At 58.1% G+C, this 17,643-nt stretch overlaps 1 protein-coding gene across 1 annotated transcript in view; it reads right to left on the bottom strand.

Moving 5' to 3' along the window:
- Window positions 1-17,643, bottom strand: part of col27a1b (collagen, type XXVII, alpha 1b) — a 699,034-nt gene that overhangs the window by 295,415 nt on the left and 385,976 nt on the right. Inside the window, exon 24 of the mRNA XM_072487808.1 lies at window positions 11,617-11,670. Coding sequence (XP_072343909.1) covers window positions 11,617-11,670 — 54 coding nt within the window. The remainder of the gene's footprint in view (window positions 1-11,616; window positions 11,671-17,643) is intronic.

Here is a 17,643-nt window from a genome sequence, read left to right as displayed (position 1 = left end):
CCCCGATTTCGGCGGAAACGGGGATTCTCCGGCCGATGGCGAACGCGATTTCGGAGAATCCAGCCCCAAAAGTCTCATGGCGACCATGAAACCGTTGTCAATTTTCGTAAAAACCCACCTGGTTCACTCTTGTTCCAGGGCCACAGCAGCGTGATTGACTCTTCACTGAAACAAGCCACTTAGTTAAAGGGCAATTAGGGATGGGCATTGCTGGTCCGACCCGCGATGTCGGACCAGCAATCCCTGGAACCAATAAAAGAAAATATATTGATAGACATATTGAGAGTGTGATCAGCAAAGTTATGGAACCTTGAGCTTCATAAATAGAGGCTGTGTGTACAGGATCAGGGGGTGTTACGCTGAACTTTTACAAAGCTCTGGTTGGGCCACATCAAGAGGATTGAGTCCAATTCTGGTCACCGCACTGCGGGAATAATGGGAAAATCTTTGAGACAATGCGGGGGAGATTTACCTGAATGCTTCCGTTCAGGTAAATGAGGGATTTTAGCTGCAAGGTGCGGTTGGAGAAGCCGGAGTTGTTCTCCTGGGAGCGAAGGAGATTGGGGGGTGGTCTAGAGGTGCACAAGATTATCACAGGTTTAGATAAGGTAGACAAAGAAAAGATGTTCCCATTGGCTGATGGCAGCATGGATTTGCTGGGCTCTATGGCTTCCTTCTGTGACATAATGACTGTGAAACTCAACCAGCACTATACTGGCTGGAGAGCATTTGGGACTTCCAGTGGTTGTGATGGGCGCTACATCAATGCATGTTTCTCTTGCAATTTAGACGCGAGATACCGATTCCGGTAAATGCAACACCAGGAATGCGTGTGCCTGGCTCGAAACCATACTGCAGGAGTCAGGAAACACACAAAGCCAAGAATGGCGCGAGGATGCTTTTGGGGTTGTGGGTTGATCGTTACGACACTCTCGCGCACTGGGAGGTGGTCGCTGCTGAGGCAGGCAGGAGACGTCGAGAGCTCAGACAGATCAGTTTAAAAACGAGATGGAAACTCAGGTGGCCACGGGGTGAAGGGGAAACCCCTCTGGGGTGAGGCAATGGTTGGGGATGCAGGCATTGCCTTTCCTGCTTTGCAGTTCTCCAGCCACAGTGACCCCCACCCTGGGGCTGGTGTGTGGGGACCACCTCCATGAATCAGATCCCTTCCCTATGTGGCGGGGGGGCACATCAGCAAAATGCTGGGAGCTCTGTTAAATGGCCCTGAATGGAACTTTAGATATGCTAATTCTCTGGCCGTGGCGGGTGGGGGTGGGGGGGTACCTTACATCTCCTATTACATTGGATCACCACTCACTGTCTCACCAGTAAGCACCGTGGGGAGTGCAGCACTCCCTCCACACTGCCCTGCAGTGCCAGCTTCAATCTTGGAGCTCAGGGGCGTCATTCTCCGACCCCCCGCCGGGTCGGAGAATGGCCGTTGGCCGCCGTGAATCCCGCCCCCGCCCCCGCCGAAGTCTCCGAAGGGAGAAAAGTCGGCGGGGCGTTAATGGCGCCGCTGCCGCGGAGAATGTCACGGGTCTGCGCAGGGCAGCCGATTTTCGGCCTGCCGATATTCTCCCTTCCGGATGGGCCGAAGTCCCGTCGACGTGATGACCGTTCACGTCGACGTGAATCAAACCTCCTTTTCATCGGCGTGACCCGGTGCTCCAGGCTCACGCCGACCAGCGAGGAGGTGAGTGACGGCCTGGGGGGTTGGCTCTGGGCAGGAAATGGCGTGGCCGCAGACTGATTGCCTGAGGAGAGGTGTGTCTCGGCTTGTGTGTGTGTGTGTGTGTGCGGCGGGGGGGGGGGGGCGGTGGTTAGAGTAGGCTGGGCTCCGGGGGAGTGCCGGGAGGGGGTCCGTGCCGGGATGGAGGTTGGGGGTTGTGGAGGGGGTCCGTGCCGGGGTGGAGGTTGGGGGTTGTGGAGGGGGTCCGTGCCGGGGTGGAGGTTGGGGGGGGGTCCGTGCTGGGGTGGAGGTTGGGGGTTGGGGAGGGGGTCCGTGCCGGGGTGGAGGTTGGGGAGGGGGTCCGTGCTGGGGTGGAGGTTGGGGGTTGGGGAGTGGGTCCGTGCTGGGGTGGAGGTTGGGGGTTGGGGAGGGGGTCCGTGCTGGGGTGGAGGTTGGGGGGGGTCCGTGCTGGGGTGGAGGTTGGGGGTTGGGGAGGGGGTCCGTGCCGGGGTGGAGGTTGGGGGTTGGGGAGGGGTTCCGTGCCGGGGTGGAGGTTGGGGGGGGGTCCGTGCTGGGGTGGAGGTTGGGGGTTGGGGAGGGGGTCCGTGCCGGGGTGGAGGTTGGGGAGGGGGTCCATGCCGGGGTGGAGGTTGGGGAGGGGGTCCGTGCCGGGGTGGAGGTTGGGGAGGGGGTCCGTGCCGGGGTGGAGGTTGGGGAGGGGGTCCGTGCCGGGGTGGAGGTTGGGGGGGGGTCCGTGCTGGGGTGGAGGTTGGGGGTTGGGGAGGGGGTCCGTGCCGGGGTGGAGGTTGGGGGGGGGTCCGTGCTGGGGTGGAGGTTGGGGGTTGGGGAGGGGGTCCGTGCCGGGGTGGAGGTTGGGGAGGGGGTCCATGCCGGGGTGGAGGTTGGGGAGGGGGTCCGTGCCGGGGTGGAGGTTGGGGAGGGGGTCCGTGCCGGGGTGGAGGTTGGGGAGGGGGTCCGTGCCGGGGTGGAGGTTGGGGGGGGGTCCGTGCTGGGGTGGAGGTTGGGGGTTGGGGAGGGGGTCCGTGCCGGGGTGGAGGTTGGGGGGGGGTCCGTGCTGGGGTGGAGGTTGGGGGTTGGGGAGGGGGTCCGTGCCGGGGTGGAGGTTGGGGAGGGGGTCCGTGCCGGGGTGGAGGTTCGGGGGGGGTCCGTGCCGGGGTGGAGGTTGGGGGGGGGACCGTGCTGGGGTGGAGATTGGTGGTTGGGGAGGGGGTCCGTGCCGGGGTGGAGGTTGGGGGGGGGTCCGTGCTGGGGTGGAGGTTGGGGGTTGGGGAGGGGGTCCGTGCCGGGGTGGAGGTTGGGGAGGGGGTCCGTGCTGGGGTGGAGGTTGGGGGTTGGGGAGGGGGTCCGTGCCGGGGTGGAGGTTGGGGAGGGGGTCCGTGCTGGGGTGAGGTTGGGGGTTGGGGAGGGGGTCCGTGCCGGGGTGGAGGTTGGGGAGGGGGTCCGTGCCGGGGTGGAGGTTGGGGGGGGGGTCCGTGCTGGGGTGGAGGTTGGGGGTTGGGGAGAGGGTCCGTGCCGGGGTGGAGGTTGGGGGGGGGGGGGGGGGGGTCCGTGCCGGGGTGGGTGATGGGAGGGCAAATGAGTTGGTCCACCTGGCCAGGTGCCAGCCTCCAACAGTTGGACCCATGCGGTCCATGCCACCTGGCTGGGGGGAGGAGGGGATATGGGCAATGATGACATGTCGTCGTTCCCCTCCCCCCCACCAGGTCGTCATGTTTTCAGATCATCCAGCGATGTTGGCCGCCGTGGTGGCAGCCGCTCATGTCTATGTTGCCCTGGATGAGGAGGAGGAGGATGAGGAGGAGGAGGAGCGTGCCAGAGAGGCGGCGCAGGCTGCCGCAGAGGGGCAGGCGGCAGCCGCCCAGGCTGGAGGGACACCTGACCGACAGGACGAGGAGGGGGAGGAGGACGTCGCGGCCCCACGGCAACGGAGGCACCCGAGGGCGCCCCGTGTGTACCGGCCCCGGCAGTCATACCAGGACCTCACGGACCGGGAATGCAGGAGGAGACTCCGGATGAGCCGGGAAACCGTGGCACACATCTGCCACCTGCTGGCACACCTGTCACCGCGTGGCACTGGCGGGGGACACCCTCTCCCCGTGTCCGTCAAGGTTACGGTGGCCCTGAACTTTTATGCAACGGGGTCATTCCAGGCACCGAGTGGGGACCTGTCCGGCATATCGCAGACATCGGTGCATCGGTGCATCCGGGCAGTGACAGATGCCCTTTATGCCATGGCGCACCGCTACATCCGCTTCCCCGTGGACCGGGCCAGCCAAGATGCCCGGGCCGTGGGCTTCTCTGCCATTGCCGGGTTCCCCATGGTCCAGGGCGCGATCGATGGGATGCACGTCGCCGTGCGGCCACCTGCAGATAACAGGGCCGTGTTCACTAATAGGAAGGGGACCTATTCGATGAACGTACAGGTGGTCTGCGACCACCGCATGATGATCCTGCACGTCTGCGCCCGTCACCCAGGCAGTGTACACGACTCATTCGTGTTGTCGCGGTCATCCATCCCCGGCATGTACGAGGGACGCCATCCCCGGCTGAGGGGCTGGTTGCTGGGCGACAGGGGCTACCCATTGCGATCGTGGCTGATGACGCCTATACGGAGGCCACGCAATGAGGCGGAGAACCGCTACAATGATGCCCATGTAGCGACAAGGGGAGTGATCGAGAGGTGCTTTGGCGTGCTGAAGATGCGTTTCAGGTGCCTGGACCTCTCTGGGGGCGCCCTCCAGTATCGGTCAGATAGGGTCGGCCGCATCATTGTGGTGTGCTGCGTCCTGCACAACATAGCCCAGCAGAGGGGCGATGTGCCGCAGGCAGAGGAGGGCGGAGTGGAGGAGCAGCAGGAAGAGGCCCAGTCCTCCCCAGATGAGGGGGATGGGGGCAATGGTCAGGGCAGACGGGGTAGACACAGACGGGTGGCTGTCCACCGTTACCGGCTGGCCCAGCGGGCACGGGACAGACTGATAGACGCCCGCTTCACTGACTAGATGGGCGTGGGAATCGGGTAGTATGGCCACAGACCGCACACCATGACAACAGCCGACCACCCACACCCCCCACCCATCCACCCACCCAGCACCCTCACCCCCCTCCCCAACCCCACACACCCCACCCGCATGCACACCACCCCCCCACTCCCAATTGCCGATCCACCGGCGGCACAACGGGCCGGGCTCACCCAGTTGCGGGTGGACGCGTGTCTATCGCAGGCCATGGAGAATGATGACAACCCGCCTCCGATGAGCTCCTGGCTCTACATCGTTGGACTATGTCTGACCCATGGCCACAGTACCACCATCCACCCGGACCATCCCTGCATGCGGCTGTGACACTGCAGCGCACGGTCCCGTCCTCTGCCCGGGGGATGTTGATGGCGGCCCAGGGGGAAGGGGGCAGACTCACCTGGGGCTGAGGTAAGACCACCCCTCACACACACACTTGCGCTCAACGTACATGACACCCCCGCACACTTTGGACAGAGCACAAAGGCAGCTTCGGTAGGTGTAACATTGACTTTAATAACCAAAGGAGTTCATGCACGTGCCCTAGCCCCTACAACTCATCTGTGCCCTGCACCCGTGCCAACTTACTCAGTGTCTAATTGTTTGGCCTTACGGGCCCTTTGACTACGTCTACGTGGTTCCCCAGACGGTACAGCAGAACTGGAGGTGGACTCCTGTGATTCCTGCCCTCTGACACTGGATCCCTTTGGCGGCCGTTTCCTGGGGCGTCCTGGCCTAGATGGGCCAGGCTGCGGCCCGGGCGACTGGGATGGCGAGCTGCCAGCCTGTCCTGCCCGTTGCCCACCCGATGCACCTGGGACGGAAGGGGGGGAGTCCGAGGTGTCGCGGTGTACCGGGACCTCCCCTACAGAGGGAGCCGGGACGGACCACACCACCTCCTCCTCCCTCGGGGTGCCCGATGGCCCCCAGGCCTCTACATGGGTGGGGGATGCGAACGGACTGGCCATCCGACGCGCCCCCGACATCTGGCGCTGCCAGTCCTGGAGGCCCGTGCTGGTATCGACAGGGGTCTGCAGGTTTGCAGCCATGGAGCCCAGGGGGTTGTCGAACCCTGTCTGCGACAGTGCGACGCCAGCTCGCACATGGCCACTGGCGCCGATGCCCTCAGCGATGGCCTGCTGAGACTGGGCCATGGCCTGCAGAGACTGGGCCATGGCTTGCAGAGACTGGGCTATGGCCTGCTGAGACTGGGCCATGGCCTGCTGAGACTGGGCTATGGCGTTGAGCGCCTCTGCCATCTGGCGCTGGCACTGGCTCATGGCCTCCTGTGAGAGGGCAGCCATTTCCTGGGCCACAGACGCCGCCTGCACGGAAGGCCCCAGGCCTCGCAAACCGTTCCCCATGTCTGACACCGTCGCACCCATTGCCTCCACCGCGGACGCCACCCGTGCGGTGTCAGCCTGGGTGGCACGCATGACCGGGACCACTCCCAGCTCCTGGACGCGGGTGGACTCCTCCACCTGCGACCGCAGCCGCCGCAAGCCACCCGTCACCCTATTCGCTCGTCTCCGTGTCGGTGGTTGCATCGGATCTATGTGTGGGTGTGGTAACTGCAGGAACCCGGGATCCATCTGGGCGGCAGATGTTCGCTTGGCCTGGGCTGCCCTCCGACCGCCCGGTCCCTCTGCTGCTCCTACCTCCACCTGCTGTACCGGGACGGCTGTGTTGTGCGCACCAGTGAGTGTACCAGACGCCTCATCACTAAAGTGCCCAACCGTGGTGAGTGTTTCTGCGATGGTGGAGGGTGTTGGTGACAGCAGTGGCGTTGTGTCGTGCTCTTCGTCCCACTCTGAGTCCATGGCACTTTGGGGTGGGGGTTCATCTCCACCCATCCACTCTGAGTCACTGTTCGGTATTTCGTCTTCCCGGGTAGGGGTGTCCTGGGTAGTGCTGTCCCGGGTAGTGCTGTCCCGGGTAGTGCTGTCCCGGGTAGTGGTGTCCCGGGTAGGGGTGTCCTGGGTAGTGGTGTCCCGGGTAGGGGTGTCCTGGATAGTGGTGTCCTGGGTAGTGGTGTCCTGGCTCGGATGTAACGGGGGCCTGTGGCTGCCCCCCTCATCGCTGGGTGGTCGCTCCCGCACGTGACGGGGGTGTCGTCTCCCTGTTGCTCCAGGTCTCTCCGTCTCCCGTGGTCTCCGAGGGGCATCCTGCGGGCGTCGCATGCTGGAGGGTTCGGGTCTCTCCGTCTCCCGTGGCCTCCGAGAGGCATCCTGCGGGCGGTCTGCATCTGCGGGGATGGGTGCCTGGACGTTTGGTCCTGCGATACACAATGAAGCATGCATGGTTAGACATCAGGCAGTGATCAGGTGATACGGGAGAGGGGGATATAGGGGAGGGAGGATATGGGGACGGGCTGTCGGTGGCTCACTTGCTCGTGGGGCCCCGACCTCTGCATCAGCAACCTCCCGGTCCTCAGGTCCGCCAGCCAGTTCCAGGGCCCTTTCCTCGTGTACGGTCAGTGGCCTCTCATCAGCGGGCCCTCCTCCAGTCCTCACATGCTCCCTATTGTTGTGTGCGCGCTTCTCCTGGGGGGGGGGGGGGGGGGGGTGGCAGGGGTAAAAGGCAACAGTGTTAGGCAGGTATATGAATGCACGCCATCGGTTGCGCGTGCATTGCAGAGGTTAAGGTTAGGGCTGGATTCACTTGGGGATATGGGGGATATGGGGGAGGGGGGATATGGGGGAGGGGGGGATATGGGGGAGGGGGGATTTGGGGGAGAGGGGATATGGGGGATATGGGGGACGCTCACCCTGCCTCCTCTGACGAGGTCGTTCACCTTCTTGTGGCACTGGGTGCCTGTCCGTGGTGTTAGGGCCACAGCGGTGACGGCCTCTGCCACCTCCCTCCACAGACGCCGGCTGTGGCGTGGGGCAACTCTGCGGCCGTGCCCGGGATACAGGGCGTCCCTCCTCTGCTCCACCGCATCCAGGAGCGCCTCCACATCGCGTGACTCGAACCTCGGGGCTGAGCGACGGCCAGCCATCAAGTCGGGTGTTGCGGTCGGCTGCTCCGGTCGGGTGGGGGGGAGCTGCGCGGCCTTATGAGCCGTCACGCCGTGCAGCGCGTATGACGCTGCACGGCGTGAACCACTGCGCAAGCGCGGATCCCGTTACGTCGCTGCTAGCCCATTTCGGGCCGCAGACTATCGGCCCATTTTTATGACGTGACGCAAGTGGGATTTCCGCCGATAACGGAGAATTTCGCCCCAGATCCCTGGGAATTGAACACATGGGTCGAAATTCTCCCCCAACGGCGCGATGTCCGCCGACTGGCACCAAAAACGGCGCCAATCAGACGGGCATCGCGCCGGCCCAAAGGTGCGGAATGCTCCGCATCTTTGGGGGCCGAGCCCCAACATTGAGGGGCTAGGCCGACGCCGGAGGGATTTCCGCTCCGCCAGCTGGCGCGGAAATGCGGCGCATGCGCGGGAGCGTCAGCGGCCGCCGACAGTTTCCCGCGCATGCGCAGTGGGGAGAGTCACTTCCTCCTCCACCATGGTGGAGGCCGTGGCGGAGGCGGAAGGGAAAGAGTGCCCCCACGGCACAGGCCCGCCCGCGGATCGGTGGGCCCCGATCGCGGGCCAGGCCACCGTGGGGGCACCCCCCGGGGTCAGATCGCCCCGCGCCCCCCCCAGGACCCCGGAGCCCGCCCATGCCGCCTGGTCCCGCCGTAAATACCAGCTTTGATTTACGCCGGCGGGACAGGCAATTTCTGGGTGGGACTTCGGCCCATCCGGGCCGGAGAATCCAGCGGGGGGTCCCGCCAATCGACGCGGCCCGATTTCCCCCCCCAGCCCAATCTCCGGTACCGGAGACTTCGGCCGGGGCGGGATTCACGGCGGCCAACGGCCATTCTCCGACCCGGCGGGGGGTCGGAGAATGCCGCCCATGGCTCCTGACTCAAGAAAGCCAGAGCCCGCTAAGTTACAGCTGACACTGTTAGAAGAGGCCATGATCCCAGATGAAAACTGGATTAGGGAGACCTTTCCTTCCAAACATGGGGGCTTTGAAAAGCACTTGAGGGAGAAAGGGATAGAGGGATATAAATAGAAGGATATATTGATGGAGGTGAAGAAGGATGGAAGGAGATTCATTGGAGCAAAATCTCCGGCATGGTCCAGTCGGATTAAATGTCTGTTTCTGTGCCCTAATTACTATCGAATAACACTTTACAACAGTGGGCGGCACGGTAGCACAGTCGTTAGCACTGTTGCTTCACAGCGCCAGGGTCTCAAGTTCGATTCCCGGCTTGGGTCACTGTCTGTGTGGAGTCTGCACATTCTCCCCGCGTCTGTGTGGGTTTCCTCCGGCTGCTCCGGTTTCCTTCCACAAGTCCCGAAAGACCAGGGGCGGGACTCTCCCCTACCCGGCGGGGCGGGGGTCCCGGCGGGATGGAGTGGCGGGAACCACTCCGGCGTCGGGCCGCCCCAAAGGTGCAGAGGTCTCCGCACCGTTAGGGGCCAAGCCCTCACCTTGAGGGGCTAGGCCCACGCCGGAGTGGTTTCCGCTCCTCCGGCTGGCGGGAAAGGCCTTTGGCGCCACGCCAGCCGGGGCCGAAAGATCATCGCCGGGGGACGCGGGTCGGCGCATGCGCGGGAGCGTCAGCGGCTGCTGACGTCATCCCCGCGCATGCGCAGGGGAGGGAGTCTCTCCCACCTCTGCCATAGTGAAGACCATGGCGAAGGCGGAAGAAAAAGAGTGCCCCCACGGCACAGGCCCACCCACGGATCGGTGGGCCCCGATCGCGGGTCAGGCCACCGTGGGGGCACCCCCCGGGGCCAGATCGCCCTGCGCACGCTCCCCCCCCCCCCCAGGACCCCGGAGCCTGCCCGCGTCATCTTGTCCCGCCGTTCAAAAGGTGGTTTAATCCACGCTGGCGGGACAGGCATTCCAGTAGCGGGACTTCGGCCCATCGCGGGCCGGAGAATCGGTGGGGGTGGGCCCGCCGACCGGCGCGGCGCGATTCCCACCCCCGGCGAGTGTCTGGTGGCGGTGACGTTCGGGACACGGCGGGGGCGGGATTCACGCCAGCCCCCCGGCGATTCTCCGACCCGGCATGGGGTCGGAGAATCCTGCCCGTGCTTGTTAGGTGAATTGGACATTCTGAATTTTCCCTCAGTGTACCCGAACAGGCGCCGGAATGTGGCGACGAGGGGATTTTCACAGTAACTTCATTGCAGTGTTAATGTAAGCCTACTTGGGAAGATAAAGATTATTATTATTAATATATAAAATGTAATCTTTAATATTGTCTGTAAATTGCATTCCCCTTTGCTCTATTTTTCTGTCAGGTCCTCACTTTGGCGAACACTGCATCTGTTTCTAAACATTCTGGAGTAAGCTATGCCTTTATACTAATATGTCTGGATGTCTCAATTCCTGTCAATACAACATCAGGAAACCTATTTCTAATCTTGAACCTTCCCCCGTCCCCCTCTCCCCTGGCAACAACGTTCACTAAATCAGGTGCCGTGAAGGCTGGTTGAGTCACCACAAGTTCGAGAGTGAACCCTCCTTAAGTTGCTGGCATTTTATCAAGACCTGCCACGGGATGTGGGTATCACTGGTATTGCCCTCGATCACATTGCCGCGGGTCTGGAGTTACACGTTGGCTCCAGGTCAGGTCAGGAGAGCAGGCCAGTGAGCAAGATGGGTTTTTAACGACAAAAAGATTGTCGTTTTGTAGCCATCTGGGATGGCCACTTACAACAAGAAACATGGACGTTTGCAAAGCCTGTGGGGAAATATGGACAATGTAAGATTCAGGCAGGCACAGAGCCTGAATGTATATTCGTGAGCAGAGAATCCAGACAGCATCAAATCCCCAGCTGATTAGCATCTTAATGGTAAGACAAAGGACTGATACTCAGGTAACCGATACAATCCCGGACACATCGGTGCCACTCCCTTTACTCAGGAAGCATAAACAACAAGGTCAATGACTGCTTAGGACACGCCCAGCCATCAAGGCACCCGCCCCTTTATTGGCTCAGATCGAAGGCAATTAATTGGGTCCAAACCGCTCAGGACCGCTCAGAAGAGCACGAAACCCCCCCCAAGGATAAAGAGAGACACTGCCAGGCGTTCGATCTCTTTTGGACCTGCCGCTCTGGCAACGTCCATCTCCAATCGCAGCACCACAACCAGAAGCAAGTTCAGGTTCAACGCTCGCTACCAGGCGGATGAGCCCAGCTGAACCGCAGTTACTTCTCCAGACCCGGCAGATCCAGATTCGAACAAAGGCCACTGTTCCTCTGACCTAAGCCGGGTGCCTGAAGTTAAGTACAGGTTGTCATAGTTGTTAGGTGTAATTTAGCTCGTAGTGTTTATGTTGCATGTATAAGTTAATCTTGTGTGTAAATAAAGTATTATTGAAGTTGAACTGGTTTTTGGGTCTTTGATCGATATCCGGTTGAACCTTGTGGTGGTATCATTTGATACCTGGTGACTCTGAAAGCAACATAGTATCGATATCTAAAGAAAGGGCAACCTTATTGACTGCCATATTTATAGCAGGTAAAAAAGGCAACAGTTTCAGCATGGCATCATTATTGAGAGTATCTTTCAATAATTAAATTCCACCGGCTGCCACGGTGAGGTTTGAACCCATGAACCCCAGAACATTGGCCTGACTGGGTTACTAGCTCAGTGACATTACCACTAGGCCGCAGGTGGAGGAGGCAGGGAGCTATCTTGCTGGGAAAGCTGACTAACTCGACTGGCATAAGCCAGTGAAACTCCAGTGTGTCGCCAGGTTAGACGCCACTGTATTCCCATCACTTCTGTTCAAATGACCCTTACGAACACACTGACAGTCAAGTGTCATTTAAATGCTTCCTGCATTCCAATAGCTCACTTCGAATGCAAATTATTGGCTGTGAATTTATTGTACCTTTTCTCCAACTTTCCCGAGTTCTCCTATTGGTCCCATGAATCCTGGCTCTCCCTGGTAAAGGAAAACAAGTAGAAAGGTTATTTTGTTACACAGGGGACTATCAAGGTTTGCAGTACAGTCAGTCCCCGACCATTTCACCCCGCTTTCCAGCGATTCAGTCAAAACAATGATTGCACATTGGAAGCAAAGGGTGCGCTTCCGAACAGCTTTGAAGCACCTTAGAACATGAAAGATAGGAGCAAGAGGCCACTCGCCCCTTCGACCCTGCTGCACTGATCAATAAAATGATAGCTGCTCCTTTATCACCTTCCTGCACTATCCCCTTTTTCCTTAATTTTCTTTGCATCTAAAAACCTATCGACCTCTCGTTTGAATAGGCTCAATAGCTGAGCATGACTCTTATAGAACTTAGAACATACAGTGCAGAAGGAGGCCATTCAGCCCATCGAGTCTGCACCGACCCATTTAAGCCCGCACTTCCACCCTATCTGCGTAACCCAATAACCCCTCCTAACCTTTTTGGACACGAAGGGCAATTTAGCCTGGCCAATCCACATAGCCTGCACGTCTTCGGCCCATTGAGTCTGCACCGGCCCTTGGAAAGAGCACCCCACTTAAGCCCCACACCTCCACCCTATCCCCGTAACACAGTAACCCCACCTAACCTTTTTGGACACTGAGGGCAATTTAGCACGGCCAATCCACCTAACCTGCACATCTTTGGACTGTGGTAGGAAACCAGAGCGCCCGGAGGAAACCCACGCAGACACGGGGAGGACGTGCAGACTCTGCACAGACAGCGACCCAGCGGGGAATCGAACCTGGGACCCTGGCGCTGTGAAGCCTCAGTGCTAGCCACTTGTGCTACCGTCCTGCCATTGGTAGTACCGTACTCTCTTGGCAGTAGAAAATATAGAAGACTCTCGGTATTAGAAGAAACTTCTCCTCATCTCAGTTATAAATGGCCCACACCTTATTCTGAGACTCTGGTCTATTGCTCAAGATTTCCCAGCCAGGGAAACATTTTCTCAGCATCTGACCTGTCACCTCCCCTGAAGCATTGTGTACATTTTAATGAGAACACCTCGCGTTCTTCCAAATTCAAGGAACTAAAGGCCTGCTCGACTCACTCTCTTCCCACAGGATGAATCCCTCTTTTGCGAAGGGTTCAGATGTGTTTTCTGCTTTACAGATTGATCAGTGGGACGGTTGCAGTTCCCATTGGGGGCGGGGCTGCCATCGCCTAAAAATATGTGCCGCACCCTCAAAGTAGACAGGTGGAGAATGGAAAAAGCCAAATATGGCGGAAAGATGTGAAGCAAACTAACCGGTGGGAATTCTGAGAGACTGGGTGGAATTCTAGTTTTACATCCCAATTTTTCCAATCGTCCATAGGATGTGGGCATTGCAGGCTAGGCCGGCATTTATTGTCCATCTTTAATTGCTCTTGAGAAGGTGGTGGTGAGCTGCTGCCTTGAACCGCTGCAGCCCCTGAGGTGTAGGTACACCCACTATGCTGTTAGGGAGGGAGTTCCAGGATTTTGATCCAACAACAGTGAAGGAACGGTCGAGATATTTCCAAGTCAGGGTGGTGTGCGGCCTGGACAGGGCCTGGTAAGGGGTGATGCTCCCACATGTCTTCTGCCCTTGTTCCTCCAGGTGGTAGAGTTCATGGATCTGGGAGGTCTGTCAAAGGAGCCTTGGTGAGTTCCTGCAGTGCATCTTGTAGATGACGCACACGGCTGTCGCTGTGCACCAGTGGTGGAGGGGGTGGACATTGAAGGTGGTGGATGAAGTGCCGATCAAGCGGGGGCTGCCTTGTCCTGGTTGGTGTCGAGCTTCTCGAGTGTTGCTGGAGCTGAGCTCATCCAGGCAAGTGGAGAGTATTCCATCGCACTCCTGACCTGTGCCTTGTCGACAGACGGTGGACAGGCTTTGGGGAGTCAGGAGGTGAGCTCCTCGCCTCTGACCTGTTTGTGTCTAGCTGGTCCAGTTAAATTGAGAGGGTAACCCTCAGGGTATTAATGATGCTGCATCGCTTTCCACAAGAGACTAAAATCGAGCAGAGTGGAAATGCAGATTAGCACCGAGTCCAGTCAGTTTTCCAACAGATTAAAATTGCCCCATTGTGTCATCTCTGGCTATGTGTTTTTTGGATTCAACTCCAAAGTGACAGGAGAGTCAGATCATGAGTTGCCAGGCGACCAGGCCCTTGTATAAATGGATTGTAAATTTTAAAATATTTCTATGGCTGCCAGTGTGCGAGCTGCAAAATGCAAAGTTTTCACGGGTCATTATCAAAAGGTGGCCAAAGGCTTGGCCATAATGGTTAAACTCGACCTTGACAGTTGTGGTGACACCTCTTCCTTTGCTGCATCCAGACACTATTCTGATTATCACCCATGGTGGATGTAATGATTCTCAGAATAGATGACAGATTGTTTTTGGAAGTCAGTTGTTATTCCCGCAGCGTTAACTCTGCTAATCAATAGGATATTCATCCTCACTTTGCTGAACGGGTTTTTTTTTTAGAAGCAGGGACGGACAGCCCTGGCCCTTCATTCACCCGGGAAATGAGGACTGCTGGGGTTTCGGAGAATATTACTGGTGGAAGCGCACAGGAAAATCATTCCCTTTACTTCCCGAGTACTGACATTGCACAGATGTTTCCCTTTAGAGGATTCAGGAACACAAGGGGGAGGTGATTCTCCCAAATGGAGCCCAAGCGTTCGCGCCGTCGTGAAACGGGCCCGGGTACGACCTATTCTGTCCCCCACAGGGGGCCAGCATGGCGCTGGAGCGGTTCACGCTGCTCCAGCCTCCCTTCCCGGCGCCAAATGGGCTGCGCCAACCTGCGCATGCGCGCGGGACTTCATCTGCGCGCCGGCCCCCGATGCAACATGGCGTCGGTGTTCAGGTGCCGGCCGTGCAGGAAAGTAGGCCCGGGTGGAGAGGCTGGCCCGCCGATCGGTGGTCCCCGACCGCGGGTCAGACCCCATCGGAGGTCCCCCCCTGGGGACGGAGCCCTCCTACACCCCCCCCCCCCCCCCCCACAGGCTGCCCTCCCCGGCCCTCCGCGCAGAGTTCCAGCCGGCAGCGACCAGGGGTGAACAGCGCCGGCGGGACTCTGTCGTATCCGCGCGGCCCATCTGGGCCGGAGAATCAGCGGCCCCGCGCCGCGTCAAATTCGGCGGCGCAAATGGCGCCGATTCTCCGCACCTCGGGGCGTCGTGGCGCGGTTGCGGCGACTCTCCGGCCCGGTGCGGGGCTCGGAGAATTGCCCCCAAGAATTTCTTCCGTGTTGTTGCCCATTTCAATGGTCATTCAGTTGGGATGGCAACAGCCCATCGGATCAGAACTGAAATTCCTACTGGAGTCCCAAATCTCAGCCGCATCATTTCCAATAAGCCTGCCCATCATCCGCAAGGCTCAAGTCAGGAGTGCGATGGAATACCCTCCACTTGCCTGGGTGAGCGCAGCTCCAACAACACTCAAGAAGCTCGACAGCACCCACGACAAAGCAGCCCCGCTTGATTGGCACAGCTTCCACATTCACTCCCTCCCCACTGAGGAACAGTGGCAGCCGTGTGCACCATCTACACCGCAGCAACTCGCCAAGACTCCTTTGAAAGTACCTTCCAAACCCGTGGCCACTGCCACCCAGAAGGACAAGGGCTGCAGATACCTGGGAGTACCACCACCAGGAAGTTCCCCTCCAGGTCACTCCCCATCCTGATCTGGAAGCATATCGGCCGTTCCTTCACTTTCTGTGGATCAAAATCCTGGAACTGCCTCCCTCACAGCACTGGGGGTGTACCTACACCACTTGGCTGCAGCGGTTCAAGGCATCGGCTCATTGACACCTTCCCGGGAGCAACTAGGGATGAGCAGTAAATGCTAGGCCCAGCCAGCGGAACCCACATCCTTTGAATGAATAAAAAGAGGCCATTTTGTCCATTGTGTGTGTGTGGGCTGTTTCATAGAGGAACTCAGTTAATCCCACCCCTTTTGCTCCTTCTATATACCCCTGCAATTGCTTTTTCTTTAGCAACAAGGAAACACCTTTCAACCTATTGTTTACATCCCAGTGCGTCACCAGACTGGACCATTCTCCTGTGTATCAGGCCTCTGTGCAGCCGAAATTGCAGATTCAACACCGATTCAGAGTTGATCCATTCTTCTTTTTTTTAAAATATAAATTTAGAGTATCCAAGTCTATTTTTCCCAATTAAGGGGCAATTTAACGGGGCCAATCCACCAACCCAGCTTTTCTTTTTGGGTTGTGGGGGGGGGGGGACGGGCGGGGGGCGGGGTGAGACCCATGCAGGCACGGGGAGAATGTGCAAACTCCACTCTGACAGGGATCCGGGGCCGGGATCGAACCCGGGTCTTCGGCGGCGCAAGGCAGAAGGGTGAACCACTGCCCCACCGTGCAGCCCTATCCGTTCTTCTTTAAATGCTTAAACCACGATTGTTGTTCCTTCAATGTTATAGTAATTTTACAGATCCGAGCTTTAGTTGGTGAGGTTGTCTTGTCCAACTTGAAATGAAAATGAAAATCACTTATTGTCACAAGTAGGCTTCAAATGAAGTTACTGTGAAAAGCCCTTAGTCACCACATTCCGGCACCTGTTCAGGGAGGCTGGTACGGGAATTGAACCGTGCTGCTGGCCTGCCTTGGTCTGCTTTAAATGCCAGCTCTTTAGCCCTGTGCTAAACCAGCCCCTCTTCACGTGAGATACTCAAGCTACCAAGCACGTAGTTTAGACAGTGAGCAGGCCACTAGTTTCCCGGTATTTGCCAATGTAGGATCACTTGTAGGGGAGGTGGGGAGTGGTGGCGTAACGGTGTTGTCACTGGACTTGTAATCCCAAGAACCAGGGCATTGCTCTGGAGGCAATGTTCGAATCCCACCAGGGCAGATGGTGGAAATTGAATTCAACAAACAGAAATCTGGAATTAAAAGTCTAAAGGTGACCATGAAACCATTATCGATTGTTGTAAAAACCCACCTGGCTCACTCATGCTTTTTAGGGAAGGAAATCGGCCGTCCTTACCCGGTCTGGCCTACAGGTGACTCCAGAGTGGTTGACTCTTAAGTCGCCTCTGAAATGGCCGAGCGAGACACTCAGCTCAAGTGCAATTAGGGATGGGCAATAAATGCTGATCCAGTTAGCGGCGCCATCATCCGATGAAAGAATGAAATAGAAACATTATAATTGAATAGGGATGGGGCGCAGTGGTTAGCACTGCTGCCTCACGGCGCCGAGGACTCGGGTTCGATCCCGGCTCTGGGTCACTGTCCGTGTGGAGTGTGCACGTTCTCCCCGTGTTTGCGTGGATTTCGCCCCCACGTCACAAAGATGTGCAGGGTAGGTGGATTGGCCGCGCTAAATTGCCCCTTAATTGGAAAAAAGTAATTGGACACTCTAAAATTTAAAGAAAAAGAAATAATTGAAGAGGGATGGTTCTCTCTTTGAATCTCTCCACGCAATTGTAGGTGCCTTGCCTCAGCTCCACACTTCTCCTTTGCAAAGTGCATCTCCTTGCTATGCTGATGCATGCTATTACATCCACGTTTTATCGCAACATGCCCACAGAATTACTCAGCTTACAATTCATAGCCAGAGGATTTGAGTAGAGGAATAGGGATGTTTTACTGAAATTATACAGGGCGTTGGTGAGGCCCCACCTGGAGTATTGTGGGCAGTTTTGGTGTCCTTATCCGAGGAAGGATGTTCTTGCTATGGAGGGAGTGCAGCGAAGGTTAACCAGGCTGATTCCTGGGATGGCGGGACTGTCACATGAGGAGAGACTAAGTCGGTTAGGATTATATTCACTGGAGTTTAGAAGAGTGAGAGTGGGTCTCAGAAACTTAGAAAATTCTAACAAAGTAGATTCAGAAAGAATGTTCCCGATGGTGGGGGAGTCCAGAACCAGGGGTCATAGTTTGAGGATAAGGGGGAGACCTTTTAGGACTGAGGTGCGGAGACATTTCTTCACCCAGAGAGCGGTGAATCTGTG

Source organism: Scyliorhinus torazame, chromosome 22, assembly GCF_047496885.1.
Source record: "Scyliorhinus torazame isolate Kashiwa2021f chromosome 22, sScyTor2.1, whole genome shotgun sequence".
Classification (NCBI taxonomy): domain Eukaryota; kingdom Metazoa; phylum Chordata; class Chondrichthyes; order Carcharhiniformes; family Scyliorhinidae; genus Scyliorhinus; species Scyliorhinus torazame.
Note: the sequence above shows the minus strand (reverse complement) of the source record. Positions and strands in the feature narration are given on the sequence as shown.